This window comes from Fimicolochytrium jonesii, assembly GCF_025526975.1.
Source record: "Fimicolochytrium jonesii strain JEL569 chromosome Unknown EV422scaffold_4, whole genome shotgun sequence".
Classification (NCBI taxonomy): Eukaryota; Fungi; Chytridiomycota; class Chytridiomycetes; order Spizellomycetales; family Powellomycetaceae; genus Fimicolochytrium; species Fimicolochytrium jonesii.
Window position 1 is genome coordinate 517 of NW_026515671.1, and position 16,083 is coordinate 16,599.

Genomic DNA, 16,083 nt, shown 5'->3' on the forward strand with positions numbered 1-16,083 from the left:
CGCAGCATAGGAGTGTTGCATTCCATCCGGAACGGACGGCGTGTGCCATGACAGAGGGAGCATTTTGCATCCATGCTGATCTTATCCCTGTTAGATCTGTCTTGTGTGCGTGGGTTCGAAAGCGGATTTTAGAGCCGCCGGAATAGATGATGTCCGGGATAACAGCACAACCTAGTCACACTGGGAAGGGAAGTTATAAGGCATAGAGACTGAGAAACTCCCTTGCGTGCAATGCCAGCTTGGATGGCTGGACGGTGGAGGCGCCTTCCACATCGTTTTGGTTTCTGCGGCAGTGGAAATGGATGGCAAAAATAATGCATATAAACAGCCACGTGTGCGGCGCTTCCCACTTCTTCATCCCATCTACTCGACCAAGCTACCCCTAACCAAAAGGCTATCATATCTTGCGCAACACATATGTACATGCCCCCCCCCCCCTGCCCTCTCCCACCCCCCTCTAACTCATATCTCATACTCTCTACTCCCTACTCCCTAACTTTCAAACTAACCTCCACCCCTCCCGGCGCGCCCTCCACCTCCCTCAAAAACGCCGCAAAACACTCAAACCCGCCCGCATCGGCAAAGGCCTGCGGTGTCATTTCCAGGTTCAATTTCTTTACTGCCGTTGTCGTTGAATCTGACGCGGGGGGTGATGCTAAAGTGTGTTGTAGAGCTGGTGGTGGTGGTGGTGGTGGTGGTACGGGGAAGACCGTTGTCAATTGTGACGGTGGGTGTGGCGTATCCCCCCCAAACAAGGCATCAAGGTGTCCCTCCCCATGCACCACAACCTCCTGCGCGCCAAGCCCCGGCGCCGGCACACCCTCCTCCTCAACGCGCCGTATCCCCTCCCACACCCCCTCAACCCCAGGGGTCGGTGCCTCAACATCCACCACCTCGCCCAACTCCGCGATCCGTTCACTCGTGGTGGGTCCAATCGAAGCTAACCGTGCATGTTTCCATCCAGGGTGGGTCCGGATGGCTCTGAGCGCGATGTCGACGCCGGAGGGGCTGAAGAAGACTACCCACGGTCTCTTGTGTTGTGGGGTTGGCGAGGCTGGGAGGGAGGCGAGGTCGGCGTGGAATGTGGGTGAGGGGGTGGTTTCATACACCGTGAGTTGCTCATACTTTACCCCACCCTCCTCTAACCGTTTCGGCAGCACATCGCTTGCTTTATCCCCGCCCAGGAAGAGGTACGTTTCCGGTAGGTGCATGTTCCCATTGGCCTTCTCCCAATGCGCGAGCCAGTACGGTGTCGGTTTATGACACCCGGCGTCGACGATCAGGCCCGCGAGGGTCGCAGCTGTGCCCGTGTCCCACCCGGCGGGCTGGAAGCCTGCGGCGGCAGCAGCGGCGGCGGTGGCTTTGCCGACGCAGTAGAAGGGTTTGGCGCGCCATTTGGCTTTGAGGTGTTCGGCGCCGCGGCGGACGACGTCGGTGGCGGAGGGAGGGATTGGGAACGCTTTTGTGAGGGGGTGGATTGCGCGGGCGGAGGTTGCGATGAGGCCGCAGAAGTCGTTGGAGCGGTTCCAGAGGAGGGTGCACAAGGCGGGGAGGTTGACGGTGTCGTTGTGCGACAGTACAGGGATAAAGTGAGGTGAGTAGGTTGGAGGTGCAAATGCTGCGGCGTATTCGTCGTCAGATGGGGTGGTATTTGAGGTGGGGGTGGAGTCGTCGTTACGTTGGCGGAGGAAGAGGATGGGTGTGGGTGTCGATGACGCCTGCACCGTCGTCCGAACAGCCTGATCGTTGTTGACCAGTCCGCTCTCGGTATTTCCCGGCTTTTCCGCGGTTCTCAGCCCCGTAACCCCCATCGAACTCGCCGCTCCCGCCCCATTCACACCCCCCCTATTTACGTTTACAAGCTTCCCATTGATCGTCCCATTAACAGCCGACCGCGACAACGTCGTCGGGGCCGCGATGGTATCTTTCACGCCCGAGGGTACCAGATTGCTGTACGCGGCCAAGAACGCGTCGACAAAGACTTGGTTGAGGCCTGAGTTGACTGTGATGTCCCGGCCGGGGCGACTGGTGTGGGCGGATGCGTGTATGTTGGTAGCGGGTGCGGTGCTTCGGGTGAGTAAGGTGGAGAGGGATGCAGCGGGTTTTGTGCCTGCGGAGATTGTCGTGGATTGGTTGGGTTGGGGTGTACTGACATTGGACTGAGTACTTGCTGCTCCTTCATCAACCGATTGCACCGAGAATTCCGGGGAGAGCGCCAATTTGCTTCCATTCGTAGACGTCCTTTTCCGTCGTTGCTTGATCTGCGGAATCCCCACCTGCGCCTCCTCCTGCGACAACACCCGTTTCCTGCCCTTGCCATGTCCCGGCGTCGTGTCCTCCCCCTCCTGCCCCTCATCTTCCTCCTCACTGTCCTCCACCCCCGCCCCCCTACTCTTCCTCTCCGGGCCCCGTGTCTTCCACTCAATCCTCGACTCCCTCCGTTTCCTCTCAATCACATCCCTCACATTCGCAAATCTGGGGTCCGTGATCACGTTCAACCCATCCTTCCTGTTCGCCTTCAAATGGCAATTCAGATTCGATAGACATGCTTTGAGCGAGCCGGATTTGTAGCTGGTCCCGTCGACCCGTTTGAGGTCGTTGAAGAATGTGCAGAGGTGGTGGTTTAGCTCTGGGATCGGGAGGTCTTCGATGGGGGTTGCGAGAGGCGTTGGGAGGGAGGCTTTGTAACGGTTGAAGGAGTTGAGCCAGGTTTTCATGGCGATCCTGGAGGCGTTGCTGTTGGTGGTTGAGGTTGGGGTGAGGTCTGGGTCGAGGCCCCAGCTCGGACTTCGAGGCATTTTGAAATGTTCTACACCACCCTGGTCGAGGACAGGGTCGAGGACGAGGACGAAACCTTCTGAGCCTCTTTGCGCCTTTTTGAATTGCGAGCGGGCGCTTTGCAGGCCGCGTTGGGGCATTTCTCTTTCCACCCGTTCGCCATTCTGCAGGCTTCCCTCAACGACAACAAACATGTCCGCCGACGCAACAGTAACCATTGAGACCATAGTCCCCGCCGTCGCAGCCGGCTCTGTGAGGAGCGGCGCCGCGGGCGTCCGTGGCAAGCCAGTCTCAGGTTCGTCCTATTTTCGTTCCCGTGTTCTTTCACCAGGTCAAACCGCTTACGGGCCATTCTCATTGCACTTTACAATAGGACGAGTATGGAAGACCACACAGACAAAGAGGCACACCTCTATGAAGCCCCGTATGCTTCGGCAAGGTAAGTTCCCAGTGCAACTTCCCAATACCCTTTATGACCAAGAGCTTATGTCTCAGTTTCACAGGCTGGGGAAAGCAAATAGAGGAGCGCAAGCAACACCAAGTAATGAAAGCTATTGAGAAGGAGCTCAAGGATGAGAAGGCTGCTGAGAGACAGGTATGGAGAATGTCGCCAGACCATACACCAGTGGAAACGGGGATTTTCTGATACAAATGTCCTTTGCGAAAACCTGTAGAAACAAAAAGATGCCGAGAAGGAACGTCTGAAGCGGAAAGAGGAGAATGAGAAGAAGGCTGAGGTCGTGCAGAAGGTATGAACGTCGTACTTTTGCATGCATTGCTTGAGCTGGGGAATGTTGCTAATTGGGTATGATCAGGTCTCTGCTGCCAAGGTGAAAAGGATGAAGAAGAAGCAGCTTCGTCAGTTGCGTAAGGAGTAGATGGATGGACCTTAGACAAGGCTTACGAATAGAGGAGGTGGAGAATATTGGTGGCAAGCTACTCGGAGGGTTTGGACGATGGGCGGGAGGCGCGGGCGGTAGCTACGTAAACCGCACGATTCTGCTCATCTGGCATCACTATCGCACGGAGGAGAACAGATCACGTCGCAGCAGAAACTGGCAGAATGGAGCCAAGGAGAGAGCTGTGTAGCCCAGAACTCAACGAATCGGCATAGCTACGTAGATGAAGGCAGGATGTACACGTAGAGGGCATAGTATGCCTTTTGAGCATGTTTTTTGGTCTATTCTTTGTATTTATTTTTTCAATTTCGTATGCATGCCCTGTCTAGAATATGAGGGTACTTCATTGATTCCGAACCTCCCTCGGAGTGGCACTGCTAACTTGTGTCTGTCCCTTACTTTTGATGGCCGCTAAAGGCGGACTCGAGCCCATGTTATTTTGCCTACTATGTAAACTAAATCCCTAACAGCCTTTCGCACGAAATACCGGCCTTCCCCGCGAACTAACATGGCGGACAATTTACGAGCGCATTTACCAATTGGGGTTAGGCTAGGGTTAGGGTTAGGGAACTTTTTTGACTTGGAATCCCTTACGTATTGCTTAGAGATGATAGCTTACAGTATCTCTCAGCGTTTCTTGAGGTCCCCAACATCTCAAATCGAGATTCTACAACCATCTGTCCCAGGTGTCCGAAAGCGAAGTGTCTCGAGGTTCAACCCAAATTGTGTGTAAACTGTCACACATTTTCTATCAGAACATGCCCTTGTCGTTTGTCTCTGCGCACCCTCGGACCGCTCTTCACACTCTGCCCCGCACGATCATCATAGTCAACCCATACGGATATTCTCGCTCGACGACATGAGCATCCCCAGATCACCTTCCACACCTGTCACCGTTGACACAACCACCTCGGGTGATCCCACTGTCCCCCTTGATGCCTCTGACAAACTGCCGTCATCCTCGGCATTGTCTCAGGGAGATGTGTCTGTCTCTGTGAAGCGGAAACGGGCTCGTCGTCGTACCCCGGAGGAGATGGACGCGGAGAGAACCCGGATGGCAGCCCGGAGGGCCTAGCGAGCGCAGGAGCGGGTGATTGCTACGCAGCGGGCGGAGGCAGAGAAGGCCAGGAGGATTCAGGAGAGGGCTTTGGCTGCAGAGGAGAAGCGTCGCCAGCAGCAAGAGGCTTTCAATCGAAGGGCGGAGAAACGTGCTGCAGCCGCTGCGGCACAACAGGCGGCTGACGAGGAGGCAATCACTGTCCGCCGTCGTCAGACATGGACCACGGAGGAGTCCCTCGCTCTATGCGAGTTATATCGAGCCGCAAAGGCACACGTTGTCTCGGTCTTCTCCGGCACGACGTTCAATGCGACATATACACAGCAAGTCATTCGGGAATACATAAAGCGCCAATGGGTGGACCATGAACTTTCGCGGCGGTGGACGGTACGGCAAGCAGAGAATAGATGGCACAATATTCAAAGTCAGTATAAGAAGGCCAAAGACGAGCTGGCCGAGACAGGCGGAGGTGGGCTGGGCGCGTATAAAGAACGGTTCCCGTGGTGGGATGTCGTTGAAGAAGAGGGTCACGGAACTGCCGCCGTGGTTCCCTTGTACGTCTTGCAGGGTTCGCGAACTACTGGTGCCTCGGAAGCCGGGCGAGAGGGAGGAGAGGAGGGTGGCAATTACGGTGAGGACGAGAGTCACCCGCTCGACGCCGATGCAGACACTCATGAGTCGTCCGATGCGGGCTATGCTGGCGCATCTTCTCCTGCGTTGGGTTTGTTTGGTTCGAGACGAGACAGTCAAACGTCTTCTCCTGGGTTGGGTTCATTTGGGTCGAGACGAGACAGTCATCAAACGTCTCCTGTTTCGGACACAGCCATGCAGACGCCTCTATCAGTGCGGCGATCGCCAAGTGTCTTCTCGGCATGTTCCGCTCCCCCAAAATCTTTGCGAGGACTGTCTCGAGCGCGTGAGACCCTGATGCAGACCGAATCTGTCATGGAAACATTACTCGTCACTGTAGCACGGCTTCAGCAGGAACATTTGGCGAGAATGGAAGAGCGGCGGAGGGAGGATATGGCCATACAGGCAGAGCGGGATGAACGGCGCCGGCAAGAGGATATACAGCGGCAGGAGCAGGCAGAACAGCGCCTCCACCAGCTCCTCCTCGCAATCGTGTCCCAAAGACCTTCATCATAGCATCTGTCTCGGACGCCGTCTTGGCCTTGGGATCTGCCTTTGCTGTCTCAGGACCTGTCTCCCCCATCTCCCACCGGCTTTTAGCTGTTGTTTTACCATATTGAGTACCCCACCATATGCAGTTCTAAATCCCCCAATGTACATACATGCGTGATGCTTCACGGACTTGAAAAAAACAACTGTCATATTACTGTCAAACCTTGCCAACGCCTCTGTCTCCCTGTCTGCACAGTTTTCGACATCTTGTCTCGGACCCGTCTCACTCACAAACTGATAAGACCTTCAGGCAACTCGAATATACACAGATATATACACTCTCACTCCCACGCACACACCCGCACATATACACCAGCAGAACGATGCCTAAAGCGACAGCTAGTCACCAGTTCCACTCGGCGGTGGAGTGGGTGGAGGCGAGGGTCGAGATCGATATAATTCCTGCCTCTCTGTCTCCACTATCACTTGACTACACCTTGATTGCTATGTCAGTACCAAAAACTGTATAGAGATGTATGGAGGCACCGGGTCCTCTCCCAATCTTGGTGTTTACTTGGTTAACTCGGTACGGCTCGAAAGCTCCAGGCCCACTACAGCCCAACCCCCGTCCCACTTTTTCCTTCTACCACCTCCACCTCCCTCTGCCTCCTCAACATATCCTTCTTCATCGCCAAAAACGCCGCCATCCCCGGATCCATCCCTCCACCCGCCGCATCCAGATCAGCATCCACCGCCGTCGCCTCCGCGGCAGCCTGCGCGGCTTCCTGTTCTCTCTCTGATGCTATCAGGAGGTTGCGGCGGCGATTGCGGATGCGGTGTCGCGTGAGTTGGGAGGCTTCCATGTCGGCTTGGTGGAGGTCCCATACGCCGTGAAGCAGTTTTGAGGTTCGCTGTGATGCAGATGGGGGACGTAAGGGCATATATGGAAGGCAAAACAAACCAGTTGACACATCCCGACATGCAACAATTATCCGGAGCCGCAGGCGGATGCAGCGCCTTCTCTTCCGCTTCCAGTTCCTCGGCCGATGACGCTTCCACCAAAGGTAAAGGCGTGGATATTTTTGCCGCCGGCGGCGCCGCACTCAATCAACCGGGCATGAGTGATGGCGGGGAGGTGTCGGACACTAATGTGGCTGTTGGGGTAGGTGTGGTTTGTGTATGTGTATTCCTGTGCGCTGCTTATGCTTGAGGTTCCCACAACTTCTACGCATATCTCACGCACTTGCTTCAACATCAACTCCCAGTATCCCTTATACCTATGGCAGGGATACGACCCATCGTGGTGTAATGACGCACGGTGAGGTTGGGATCGAACGTCCGTAGGGGCTAGAGGTGGCAGCAGTGACGGTAGGGGGGGTAGGTGAGAGCGGTGATGGCGGAGTTGGGTTCCATAGCCTGGGAGACGCCAGTGAAGTCGAGCTCATTTCGGGTCAAATTCATCTATAAATGTGTCCCTCGCTGGCTGGCCGCACACCTAGCCGCACACGCTGTACGACAACGTCGGAGATCGCGCATTTGCACCCCTCACCTTCATTCATATTTTCTCCTTCTTTTTTGCTTTTTCGGCCAACCGACTCTCCAGAGTCCACACAGGTCGCAGCTTCCTTCCTACCTACAGTACTATCTACCGTCTCCGATACCCCCCCTCCCTCTCCCTCTCCCCCCTCCCCCTCCATCCCTCATCACCCCGCTGGTCCCTATACCCTCCATTCCTTCCACCATCACCGCTATTACTCATCCCCCTCCCACGTCGCCCACCTGCACCACCCCTCACATTCTCCCTCCCACCCCTCCCATTCTCCCTCCCACCACCCCTCGCACTCCCGCTCCCCCCCTTCTCACCCCACCCCCCTTCCTTTCCCCTCGAATCACTCCCAAAATTACTCAAATCAATCCCCTTGGCTCCATTCCGCGGATCCTCAACCGTGTAATCCTCAATCGTCGGTTCATACACGTTTGCTCCCTTGACGTGTTTCGGGAAGACGAGTGTGGTTGACATCCAGTTTTTCTCGTCGTCTTCTTGTGTCGAGGTGGTGGTGGTGGTGGGATCGGTGAGTGTTGGGCGGCAGGATTCGCAGTTGGTGACAAAGTGGAGGTCGCATTCTTGTGATTCACTCGATGTCGGCAATGTCGTCGTCGCAGTGTCGTCACCACGGGAAGATCTGTTCTCAACCTTCGCCGACGCCCGTAACGTCTCCTGAAACCTACTCAACAAATCCAGCGTATCCCGCTCACCCTCCCCTTTCCCCCGTTTCCGTCGACTAGCGACCGGAACAGCCTTCCCACTCTGCTCATAAGCCGCGCGGAAGGACTGCAGCAGTTTCTCCTTCTTCGGTTTCTTCTCCCCTGTTGTGTTATGACTGTCCTCGTCTTTCCCGATGGAACGGATCTCGCCGCGGACTTTGGCGATTTCGCTTTGGAGGGTTTCGAGTTTTGTGGGGTGGGAGGCGGTGCTGGACGTGGTGGTGGAGGTGGGGGCTGCCAGGTCGCGTTTGCGTTTACGGACGGATTCGCGCATGCGGGTGTCGAAGGCGGCGTCGTCTTCTTCGGCGGGTATGTTCATGCTGGCTCGTAAACTGCTATTCGTCGACGACTTTGTTGATGTTGGTTGTTTGCCTCCATCGAATGTACTATCTGCGGTAGCCGTCTCGCTCTCCAGCTTTGACGTGTCTACCGCAACCTCCCGACTCAACCGCGGATCGTTCAACAGATCATGACTACTTTTCAATTTCGTTTTAGGCGCCGTCGTCACCCCCACCTCGCCCTCACCCTCCTCCTCTCCAAATGACAACAACTTCAAATTTTTCTTCCCTTTCGGTTTGCGCGCCGCCTCCTCCCTCTTCCGCCGCTCCATCTCCGCCGCGGCCGCAGCAATCTTCTCCTCGGGCGTCGTTCGCAACTCGATATCCTCAAACGGGTTATTCAGCACCTCTGCCCTGATAACTTTCGGTGGAAACAGCGGCCGGTCATCCCCATCCGTTTCCAGATCCGCAAACTTGATCAGGTTGTAGATCGTGTCGCCCACGATCTTTCCAAATAGTGTGTTTTTGCGGTTGAGCTCGTCGGCGCGGTCGAGGGTGAAGAAGAATTGGCTGCTGTTCTCGTTGACACCCGTGTTGGCCATGCCTACGATCAAACGAACGGACGGTCAACGAATTATTCAGCCATTGACGAATTGTCCAACCATCATCGACCAGTAACAACCATCGACCATCAACCATCAACCATCGAACGTCAACCATGAATCAAGGCAAGGGGTGTATTGCCCCTTTGGCGCAATGTGGTGCTCGCTTCGCTCGCAAAAGATCTGAGCCTCGCTGAGGCTCACTAAGAATGTGGTGAGGGGAGTCTTGCGCCTTTGGCGCAATGTAGCTCGCTTCGCTCGTGAGAGCGTTCGCCTCATGGCTCGCCTGCCTCAAGCATCACTGCGCCGGGCCTCGCTCGCCCGCAGATGACCACCATCGCTCTCCCTCGCGAAAGCCATACCTAGTAACCCACGATGACTAAAACGCAACCTGGAATGAAACTCATCAACAAACGGCTCGCCATAGATGGACTCCCCGCCGTGGCCCGTTCCTGAAGGGTCACCGCCCTGCACGATAAAGTCCTTGACAACGCGGTGAAAGATGGTATTGTCGTAGTAGCCCTCCATGCAGAGCTGGATGAAGTTGCGGCATGCCTTGGGGGTTTCTTTTGGCCATAACTATTGGATCCGGGGGGGTGGGGAGGTGTGAAAAAGTGTTTGCGAGACGAAAAGGACACATGAGCTCTCCTCAGTTATAAACAAAAGATGCACACCTCAATCTCGAGCGGCCCTGCGGTGGTATGCAGAATGACCTTGCCGTTTGTAGGCGGGGCGGTGATGTAGGCGTTACTCATGGCGAGCGAGACCGATCACGGAACGGAGGGGGGGTTGCCGGTGCGTTTCCGAGAGACGAGAGAGATGGGCGACCTTCGAACGAGCGCCAACCACATGCGGTCAGGGCTGTCAGGGAGGCGCGCTGGCCATGCTCTCCACCACTTGCCGAGTCCGCCTACCGCCTTCCAATTTCCCCATTTCCCCAAGCAACCACAACCACATTTCTATCAACCCGCACTCTCGTTATTGTCGTTGTGAGTTTGTAAGAGGTACAGTATGTGGGGAAGATATATCTTTGCGAGGTGAGACAGCGGCTAGGCTATCCCTTACGCACGCAGGTAGGGGTCTGGCGGCAGGCTACACAGGCTTCTAGTGCCGACACTTCCGACCTGATCGACGAAGCGGGAAAGGGCGAGAATGGACCGCACAGAAGCCGACCAGCATCTCTGCATTACTCTGAAGACAGCGAAAACAATCCTCCTCAAGTACCTCGAGTCTGTAACTGATGGTACGTCTTACTTTGCGTTGCGCACTCCCGGCGACACATCAAAAGTACCAACTCCGTTACGGTATTTAGCCCCAACCCCACCAACAATCCTTCTCCGCAAATCCCTCCACCACCTCACCGTCGACCCGCCCAATCCACCACAAAGCCTCGCATACGCCACCGCCCTCATTGACCTTGCCACCCAGTCTCTCCACTCCGTGCCATACAAAGACGTCTCGCATGAGCTACGCGCCGCTTTTACGCGGGCTAGTTTACTTCAATGCGTTGCGATTTTATCCAGGGGGGAAGATGGGTTCCATGGGGAGGAGGATCTGAGGAGGGCGGTGAAAACCCTCGATATGGGCCTATTAATGGCGGGCCGGCCGATATGGGAGGAACTCGTGATGGGGTTAGTGGACGCCATCACGGCCTGTCTCGACAATCGCGCCCCCGACGGCGCTATCACCTCACCCACTGCATCCAATCCCATCACCCTCATCAACCCACCCACAATCGCCCACCCAGTCCCCATCGCCACAACACCACCCCCCCTCCTCACCTTCCAGTCGCGCCTCACCTCACCCACCCCAACACCCCTCCTGATCAAAAACGCGCTCACCCACTGGCCGGCCCTCTCCACCCGCCCATGGTCGGATTTCACCTATCTCCGGCGTATCGCGGGGATGCACCGCACGGTGCCGGTGGAGATTGGCTCAAAATATACAGATGAGAAGTGGACGCAGAAATTAGTCTCGTTCGGCGAGTTTTGGGAGAGGTGGATCGAGGGTGGTGGAGATGAAGGGAGTGAGACGCCCCAGGTGGCGTATCTAGCCCAACATGACCTCTTCTCCCAAATCCCTCGCTTACGGGACGATATCTGCGTCCCTGATTACTGCTACCTCTCCTCGGATTCCTCCTCTTCCTCGTCGGACTCGGAAATAAAAACCAACGCCTGGCTCGGGCCCCCCTCCACCATCTCCCCCCTCCACACCGACCCGCACGACAACCTCTTCGCCCAAATCGTCGGGTACAAATACATCCGGCTCTACTCACCCTCCCAAACACCCCATCTCTACCCCATCTCAGATTCCATATTGGGGAACACGAGCGAAGTGGATGTAGAGGTTGTAAATCACGCGAAATATCCGGATTTTTTGAAGGCAGAGTATGTAGAATGTTGTGTGGGACCCGGAGACCTGTTGTTCATTCCAAGGGGGTGGTGGCATTATGTGAGGGGGTTGAGTGTTAGTTTTAGTGTGAGTTTCTGGTTTTGACAAACGACAGAGCAATATTTGAAGAATGTTTGAGGAATAGACGAAGGGAAGGAGGATAGACCTAACCTAATCTAACCGCCTTCGGAAGCTGATGGAATGGCTTCAAACTCTGCCGACAAGGAAGAGGAAGACAGTCTGATAAATCTGCAAATTAATGTGTGGGCCCCGCCTGTACACAGGGGAAATGAGGTAGGACCGTAGTGAAGAAACGCGAACGCAATGGCACAGTGGATGCAAAGGACTGCCTTGTTGGTTGCGCAACCTGCGCTCCAACTGCATCCATACCGGGGCGGGAGACCGCTCGAGTTTGGCGCCCGACGACCACTGCGGTCCCCGACTCTCCCGTCGTCGATGGTCCGTCTCCTGTCTGGTCTCCCGTCCCGCTCCAGCTCCATCACTTCCCACGCGTTGTGAGTAGTCCACTCTACTCGCTCGCCCTCTCTAAAGAAAATTCCCACAATCTTGCGTCGGATACCGTCAGACCATGAGCCGATACGTACCAGCTCACAACAACCGTCCTGGAGCAGGCCAGCGTGCCGGAACAGGTCAACAGCTGTATCCTCCTCGTCCCAGTGCACCGCAACCCCATTACAACAATTTCAACAACCCCAACCCCAACGCGACGCATATCCCACCCTCGATAACAAACGCAAATGCGAACACCGTTTTCGACGAAGATGATGAATTCGATCAGATGGATATTGGAGGCGACGAGGCGACGTATATGGCGATTGAGATGCAGGCTAGTCAGATGTTTTCGCAGTTGGATGTTGATGGGCCGGTATGTTTCTGCTGTCAAGGGATAGGAATGTGGAGTTGAGGATGAAACTCGGGAATTCGGGGATGGGGATGAGGATGGGATGTTACGAAGGCCGAAATGCGAGAGATCGCGAGGGAATCGAGTTCCCCGCGAGAGGCAGCAATTCTTGCAAGCGACAGCGAGATTCGTGGTTTTGTAGAGTCTACGCAGCTACTTGTCGCGAGCAGGATGTTTTGTTGTTGTTTTCATCAACTATTGCGGCGGAGGCATCGCACGGTAGAACAGCGAGCCTCGTTGCTTGAGAGGAACCAGACGCGCGCGATGGCGAAGAGATTTTACTTTTTGCTGTAATTCCAGTTGCTGACAGGCACTGATCTCTTTCCATATTCACAGAATCTAGGGGCAAGCTTGATCGGGGATGCGCTTATGGACGACAAGAATGTGGGGATGGGAATGGGGATGAATGTGGATGATGCGGCGCTGAGATTTGCTGCTGGGGATAGTGGTGAGTTTGTGTGCGTGAGAGGGTAGGTGGCGGGAGATGGGGAGGCCTACCGAAGTGAGGTCATCGGCGGCGGGCAACACCGACATTCCGGCGCTAAGCAGGCGGCTCCCCAATGCACCCCAGGCAGAACTCAGTCACAATTTCAAATACCACATGCCCGACCGGCAGATGAGAGTGCGCGGTTACTTCAACAGGTATGCTGTTTGTGGAGATTTGAGCATGTGTGCCAGGTCACAACGGTCATGTAGATTGCTCTTTTCAGACTCTGGAAGAAAACAAAAATCTAAAAGCCGAAAATGAACGCATACTCCGCGAAAAAAACGCCAAAGAAGGCGAAGTGTCCAATGTCCGGCGTAGTCTAGCCCAGGTAAGAGCGCATCATCCACTCTTCCCCCCATACCCCCCCAACTGATCATCGTCAAACTATTCCTTATCGTCAGGCAAACGCAGAAAACAGCAACCTCCGCGCAGACCTGCAGCGGACGGCCAACAAAGCTGAGAAAGACCTGGAAGAAGTGAAGAAGAACGCTGAGCGGGAATTGGAGAAGTGGAAGACCGAAAATGGTTTCTTGGTGAAGTGGACATTCGATATTCGTGACCGTGCAGGCGGTACCTTATGTTAACGCGTGGTTGTCTTCTTCGACAGCAAAACGATGTAGCAGAGTTTAAAGTTGCCCTAGCTGCACAAAGGCCCCAGAGGATGAAGCATGTCACGCAGGCGACGAATGATACGTTTTCGAAGAATCGCCAATGGCCAGGTAAGCAACATCACACCTATCTGCGCTTTCAAGCGCCCGACACCTAACTTTCTCACCATTAGACGAAAAAACGACCGGTCCCACATCCCCAGCACCCATCCCAATACGCGTCCAAAAACAGGACGCGGCAACCGAAACGGCCCCCGAATCGCCGAAGAAGGTGGGCAGGCTGTTGAAGCCGTTACCGATGTGGAAGTCTGATAATGAGATCGTATGTGCTTTTCATGTTTCTGAACACCGTTTAGTGTATGGTACTATGCTCTTACCAACACATCTCCGCCAAGTTTCTCCGCCAATGCATGTTCGCCTCCCTCCCCGTCGGCCGAGACATCTTTCTCACACCGACCTCCCTCACTGCCCTCCTGCCACCATACCTCTCTCAGTGCAACTCACTCAACAAAATGCAAACGGACGGCCCACACACTACGCTGATCAGGGACATGCGCAGATTGCTGGTGGATGCGAGTCTGGATGTTGCGGTGCTGTTGCCGAGTGTGGAGGGGATGGTTGGGGGATGTTTGGTGGAGTTGAAGGTGAGTTTGATTGATGTTGGGAATGTAGAGGGGAGTATTGGGCACTCATGCGTCGTTTCGTTGGTGGTAGTATGAACCACTCGTATTTCTCGTTCACCTCCTCTCGACTATGTGCGACCATAGCGCCGCTTGCCGGGAACAAATCACTGATCTCGACAGTTCAGGTACACCATCCACCCACTATCATCCATACGTTGCGTTGTTCTGGATGTACTCACACCAGGACACCCAACATCTTTTATCGTAGGCCAACCCCGCCCCATCCTCACGCACCTCCGCACACTCCTGGACCTAATAGCCGCATCCTCCCAGAAAGCCCCAAAAACGGCCCGCCGCTGGGAACATCCCGTCCAACCCGTCGTGCAGCATATATGTGATACGTTGAGCACGGTTGCTTATATGGTTGATAAGGGGCGAAGGGCGAGGTTTGTACTTCTTATATGCGATTTTTGGATTTGCTGTGGGAGAGGAGACTGAGGATGTTTTTTTGTAGTTTGAGGGGAGTGTTATCGCAGTCCTCGTTACTTCTCTTCCTTGACAAAAGACAGCCGAGGGAGGTGGTGGCTGATGTGTTGGGGTTTGTGTTTCATGAGATTTGTGGTACGTCTCATGTATCCCAGTCTCACGATGCGTTTGGATAGTCTTCGTTACTGACGGCCCTTTTCTGTAGATGAAGGATTTACGGATATGATCATGGACCCTTCCCTGAAACTCAACAAGCGGCGGAGTATACCCGAACGGATGTTTGGGTTGCTTGTAAATCAGCCGGAAGAGCGGGAGGTTGATGAGGCGGTAGGTGTGATGTTGCGAATCTTTGTGATGAGTTGGTAGGAGGTGGGAGTTGACCGGGTTGATTTGGCTTCTTAGGTGCGAACGCTGGACGTCCGCATCATAAACTGCTTGTGTGCACTTGCGGGGGTTTGGCCGAAGACGATTCCGGGGCTGTGCATGCCGTCGGTACGTGGTCAGGTCGTTGGCTTTTTCCATCTTTGCACTCAAGATATCCTGGATATTTTTTTGGGGCGAGTCCTGATCATGAAAACATTCGCAGATAACCAATCGGCTTGTGACGTATCTCCAGAGCGCGAGAGTTGGAATGGATGCCGATGAGACCAGAGAGCCTCCTCATGGGTACGTGCGTTGCTCATTCATCCAATAACACCCATTCCTAACCAAGCCTCCCCAACCGCAGCTGGCAAACCTACCGCTCAACCCTCCGCCTCCTCTCCACCCTCCTTTCACACCACTCCACGCACCCAATCGACCCGAAAATCAGCGAACCCGCCATCCACACACTCATCGCCGTCCTCGCTCGCTCAGTCTACGCCGTGCGGAATTTGGGTGGTGACGAGGCATGTGCGGAGGTGGGCGACGTCGCGAGGGAGATGATGGGCGCGGTGGTTGTGAGGCCGGAAGAAGCTTATGAGGAGGTTTTTGGGGGGGAGTTTGGGGAGGTGTGAGGGCGTTGGACATGACACTGGTGAGGATTTTTGGGACTTTTGGAAGAGACGGGAAAAGACGACATAGCATTGGAGGAGGACAGACAGGAGGATCGCTCGTGCTTTCGGCGCAACATGGGAACGGATCCCAAACAGCACATACACATTCATGGACTGGCAGGCAGTACCATTTGGTTTGTATCGGGCCCAGAACCATCAACGCTGGCGCACACGATCATCTCACCCATTCGCACGCGCACACATCCACCTGGCGTACCCGGCATACACACACAAGATCGTTGCTGATGATATGACTGCACACGCCGGCCCATCACACACCTTTCAATCCCGCGTTTCATAGAGCTTTGGCGTATCAGGGTAGGAGTTTGGCGTTTTTGAGTAGACGTATGTAGCGGTCGTGTCGGTTCGAAAATGAGAACGTTTTAGAACATCGAATGTACTGTACTTTTTGGTTGGCACTGAACGAAGGTGTTGGACGCAGAACCAGAACAGTTCTGACCCGAACGCAGGGGTTTTGCCAGCATCTCGCAAATCTTGAATACCCATCTGCCCGTTTTTCGTACCCATCTG

The 16,083-nt window shown here is 54.9% G+C and overlaps 7 protein-coding genes across 7 annotated transcripts; 5 read left to right on the plus strand and 2 right to left on the minus strand.

Moving 5' to 3' along the window:
• Positions 1–836: 836 nt before the first annotated feature.
• On the minus strand, positions 837–1,634 carry EV422DRAFT_486019 (tetrapyrrole biosynthesis, uroporphyrinogen III synthase; the record flags this gene model as incomplete). Its single annotated transcript, XM_053067383.1, has 1 exon — positions 837–1,634. A coding segment is annotated over one exon (798 nt), but the record flags the coding sequence as incomplete, so codon positions are not given.
• Positions 1,635–2,970: 1,336 nt separating this feature from the next.
• EV422DRAFT_564662 (coiled-coil domain-containing protein 86) lies at positions 2,971–3,656 on the plus strand (the record flags this gene model as incomplete). The annotated part of the gene is made up of 5 exons (XM_053072219.1): positions 2,971–3,073; positions 3,152–3,217; positions 3,282–3,373; positions 3,453–3,527; positions 3,594–3,656. The coding sequence occupies 5 exons, from the start codon at positions 2,971–2,973 to the stop codon at positions 3,654–3,656; spliced, it is 399 nt and encodes a 132-aa protein (XP_052927836.1).
• Positions 3,657–4,536: 880 nt separating this feature from the next.
• Positions 4,537–6,089, plus strand: EV422DRAFT_608825 (uncharacterized protein; the record flags this gene model as incomplete). Its single annotated transcript, XM_053073839.1, has 2 exons — positions 4,537–4,671; positions 4,753–6,089. The coding sequence occupies 2 exons, from the start codon at positions 4,537–4,539 to the stop codon at positions 5,878–5,880; spliced, it is 1,263 nt and encodes a 420-aa protein (XP_052927837.1). The 3' UTR covers positions 5,881–6,089.
• A 1,412-nt stretch (positions 6,090–7,501) lies between these two features.
• On the minus strand, positions 7,502–9,846 carry EV422DRAFT_573196 (peptidyl-prolyl isomerase cwc27; the record flags this gene model as incomplete). Its single annotated transcript, XM_053073166.1, has 6 exons — positions 9,676–9,846; positions 9,364–9,580; positions 8,586–9,003; positions 8,380–8,564; positions 7,762–8,355; positions 7,502–7,635 (listed from the first exon to the last, which is right to left on the minus strand). Exons 1-6 carry the CDS (start codon positions 9,754–9,756, stop codon positions 7,502–7,504), a joined length of 1,629 nt encoding a protein of 542 aa, XP_052927838.1. The 5' UTR covers positions 9,757–9,846.
• On the plus strand, positions 9,847–11,609 carry EV422DRAFT_518430 (uncharacterized protein). Its single transcript, XM_053069523.1, has 3 exons — positions 9,847–10,005; positions 10,075–10,244; positions 10,314–11,609. Exons 2-3 carry the CDS (start codon positions 10,154–10,156, stop codon positions 11,495–11,497), a joined length of 1,275 nt encoding a protein of 424 aa, XP_052927839.1. The 5' UTR covers positions 9,847–10,005; positions 10,075–10,153; the 3' UTR covers positions 11,498–11,609.
• Positions 11,610–11,879: 270 nt separating this feature from the next.
• Positions 11,880–14,468, plus strand: EV422DRAFT_300811 (uncharacterized protein). Its single transcript, XM_053066086.1, has 11 exons — positions 11,880–12,152; positions 12,213–12,278; positions 12,651–12,762; positions 12,886–12,956; positions 13,025–13,129; positions 13,203–13,334; positions 13,409–13,520; positions 13,583–13,680; positions 13,766–14,053; positions 14,124–14,217; positions 14,366–14,468. The coding sequence occupies exons 1-11, from the start codon at positions 11,982–11,984 to the stop codon at positions 14,428–14,430; spliced, it is 1,314 nt and encodes a 437-aa protein (XP_052927840.1). The 5' UTR covers positions 11,880–11,981; the 3' UTR covers positions 14,431–14,468.
• Positions 14,258–15,674, plus strand: EV422DRAFT_300795 (uncharacterized protein). Its single transcript, XM_053066085.1, has 6 exons — positions 14,258–14,478; positions 14,547–14,653; positions 14,724–14,845; positions 14,921–15,010; positions 15,105–15,184; positions 15,246–15,674. Exons 1-6 carry the CDS (start codon positions 14,453–14,455, stop codon positions 15,511–15,513), a joined length of 693 nt encoding a protein of 230 aa, XP_052927841.1. The 5' UTR covers positions 14,258–14,452; the 3' UTR covers positions 15,514–15,674.
• Positions 15,675–16,083: the final 409 nt, after the last annotated feature.

Coding starts and splice junctions, on each gene's coding strand:
- EV422DRAFT_518430 (XM_053069523.1), top strand. CDS start 10,154: ATGGACCGCACAGAAGCCGACCAGCATCTCTGCATTACTCTGAAGACA. Junction 10,245..10,313: donor CCTCGAGTCTGTAACTGATG/GTACGTCTTACT, acceptor TACGGTATTTAG/CCCCAACCCCACCAACAATC.
- EV422DRAFT_300811 (XM_053066086.1), top strand. CDS start 11,982: ATGAGCCGATACGTACCAGCTCACAACAACCGTCCTGGAGCAGGCCAG. Junction 12,763..12,885: donor ATTTGCTGCTGGGGATAGTG/GTGAGTTTGTGT, acceptor AATGCACCCCAG/GCAGAACTCAGTCACAATTT. Junction 13,335..13,408: donor AGACCGAAAATGGTTTCTTG/GTGAAGTGGACA, acceptor CTTCTTCGACAG/CAAAACGATGTAGCAGAGTT.
- EV422DRAFT_300795 (XM_053066085.1), top strand. CDS start 14,453: ATGGTTGATAAGGGGCGAAGGGCGAG. Junction 14,479..14,546: donor GATAAGGGGCGAAGGGCGAG/GTTTGTACTTCT, acceptor GTTTTTTTGTAG/TTTGAGGGGAGTGTTATCGC. Junction 15,185..15,245: donor ACCAGAGAGCCTCCTCATGG/GTACGTGCGTTG, acceptor CCCCAACCGCAG/CTGGCAAACCTACCGCTCAA.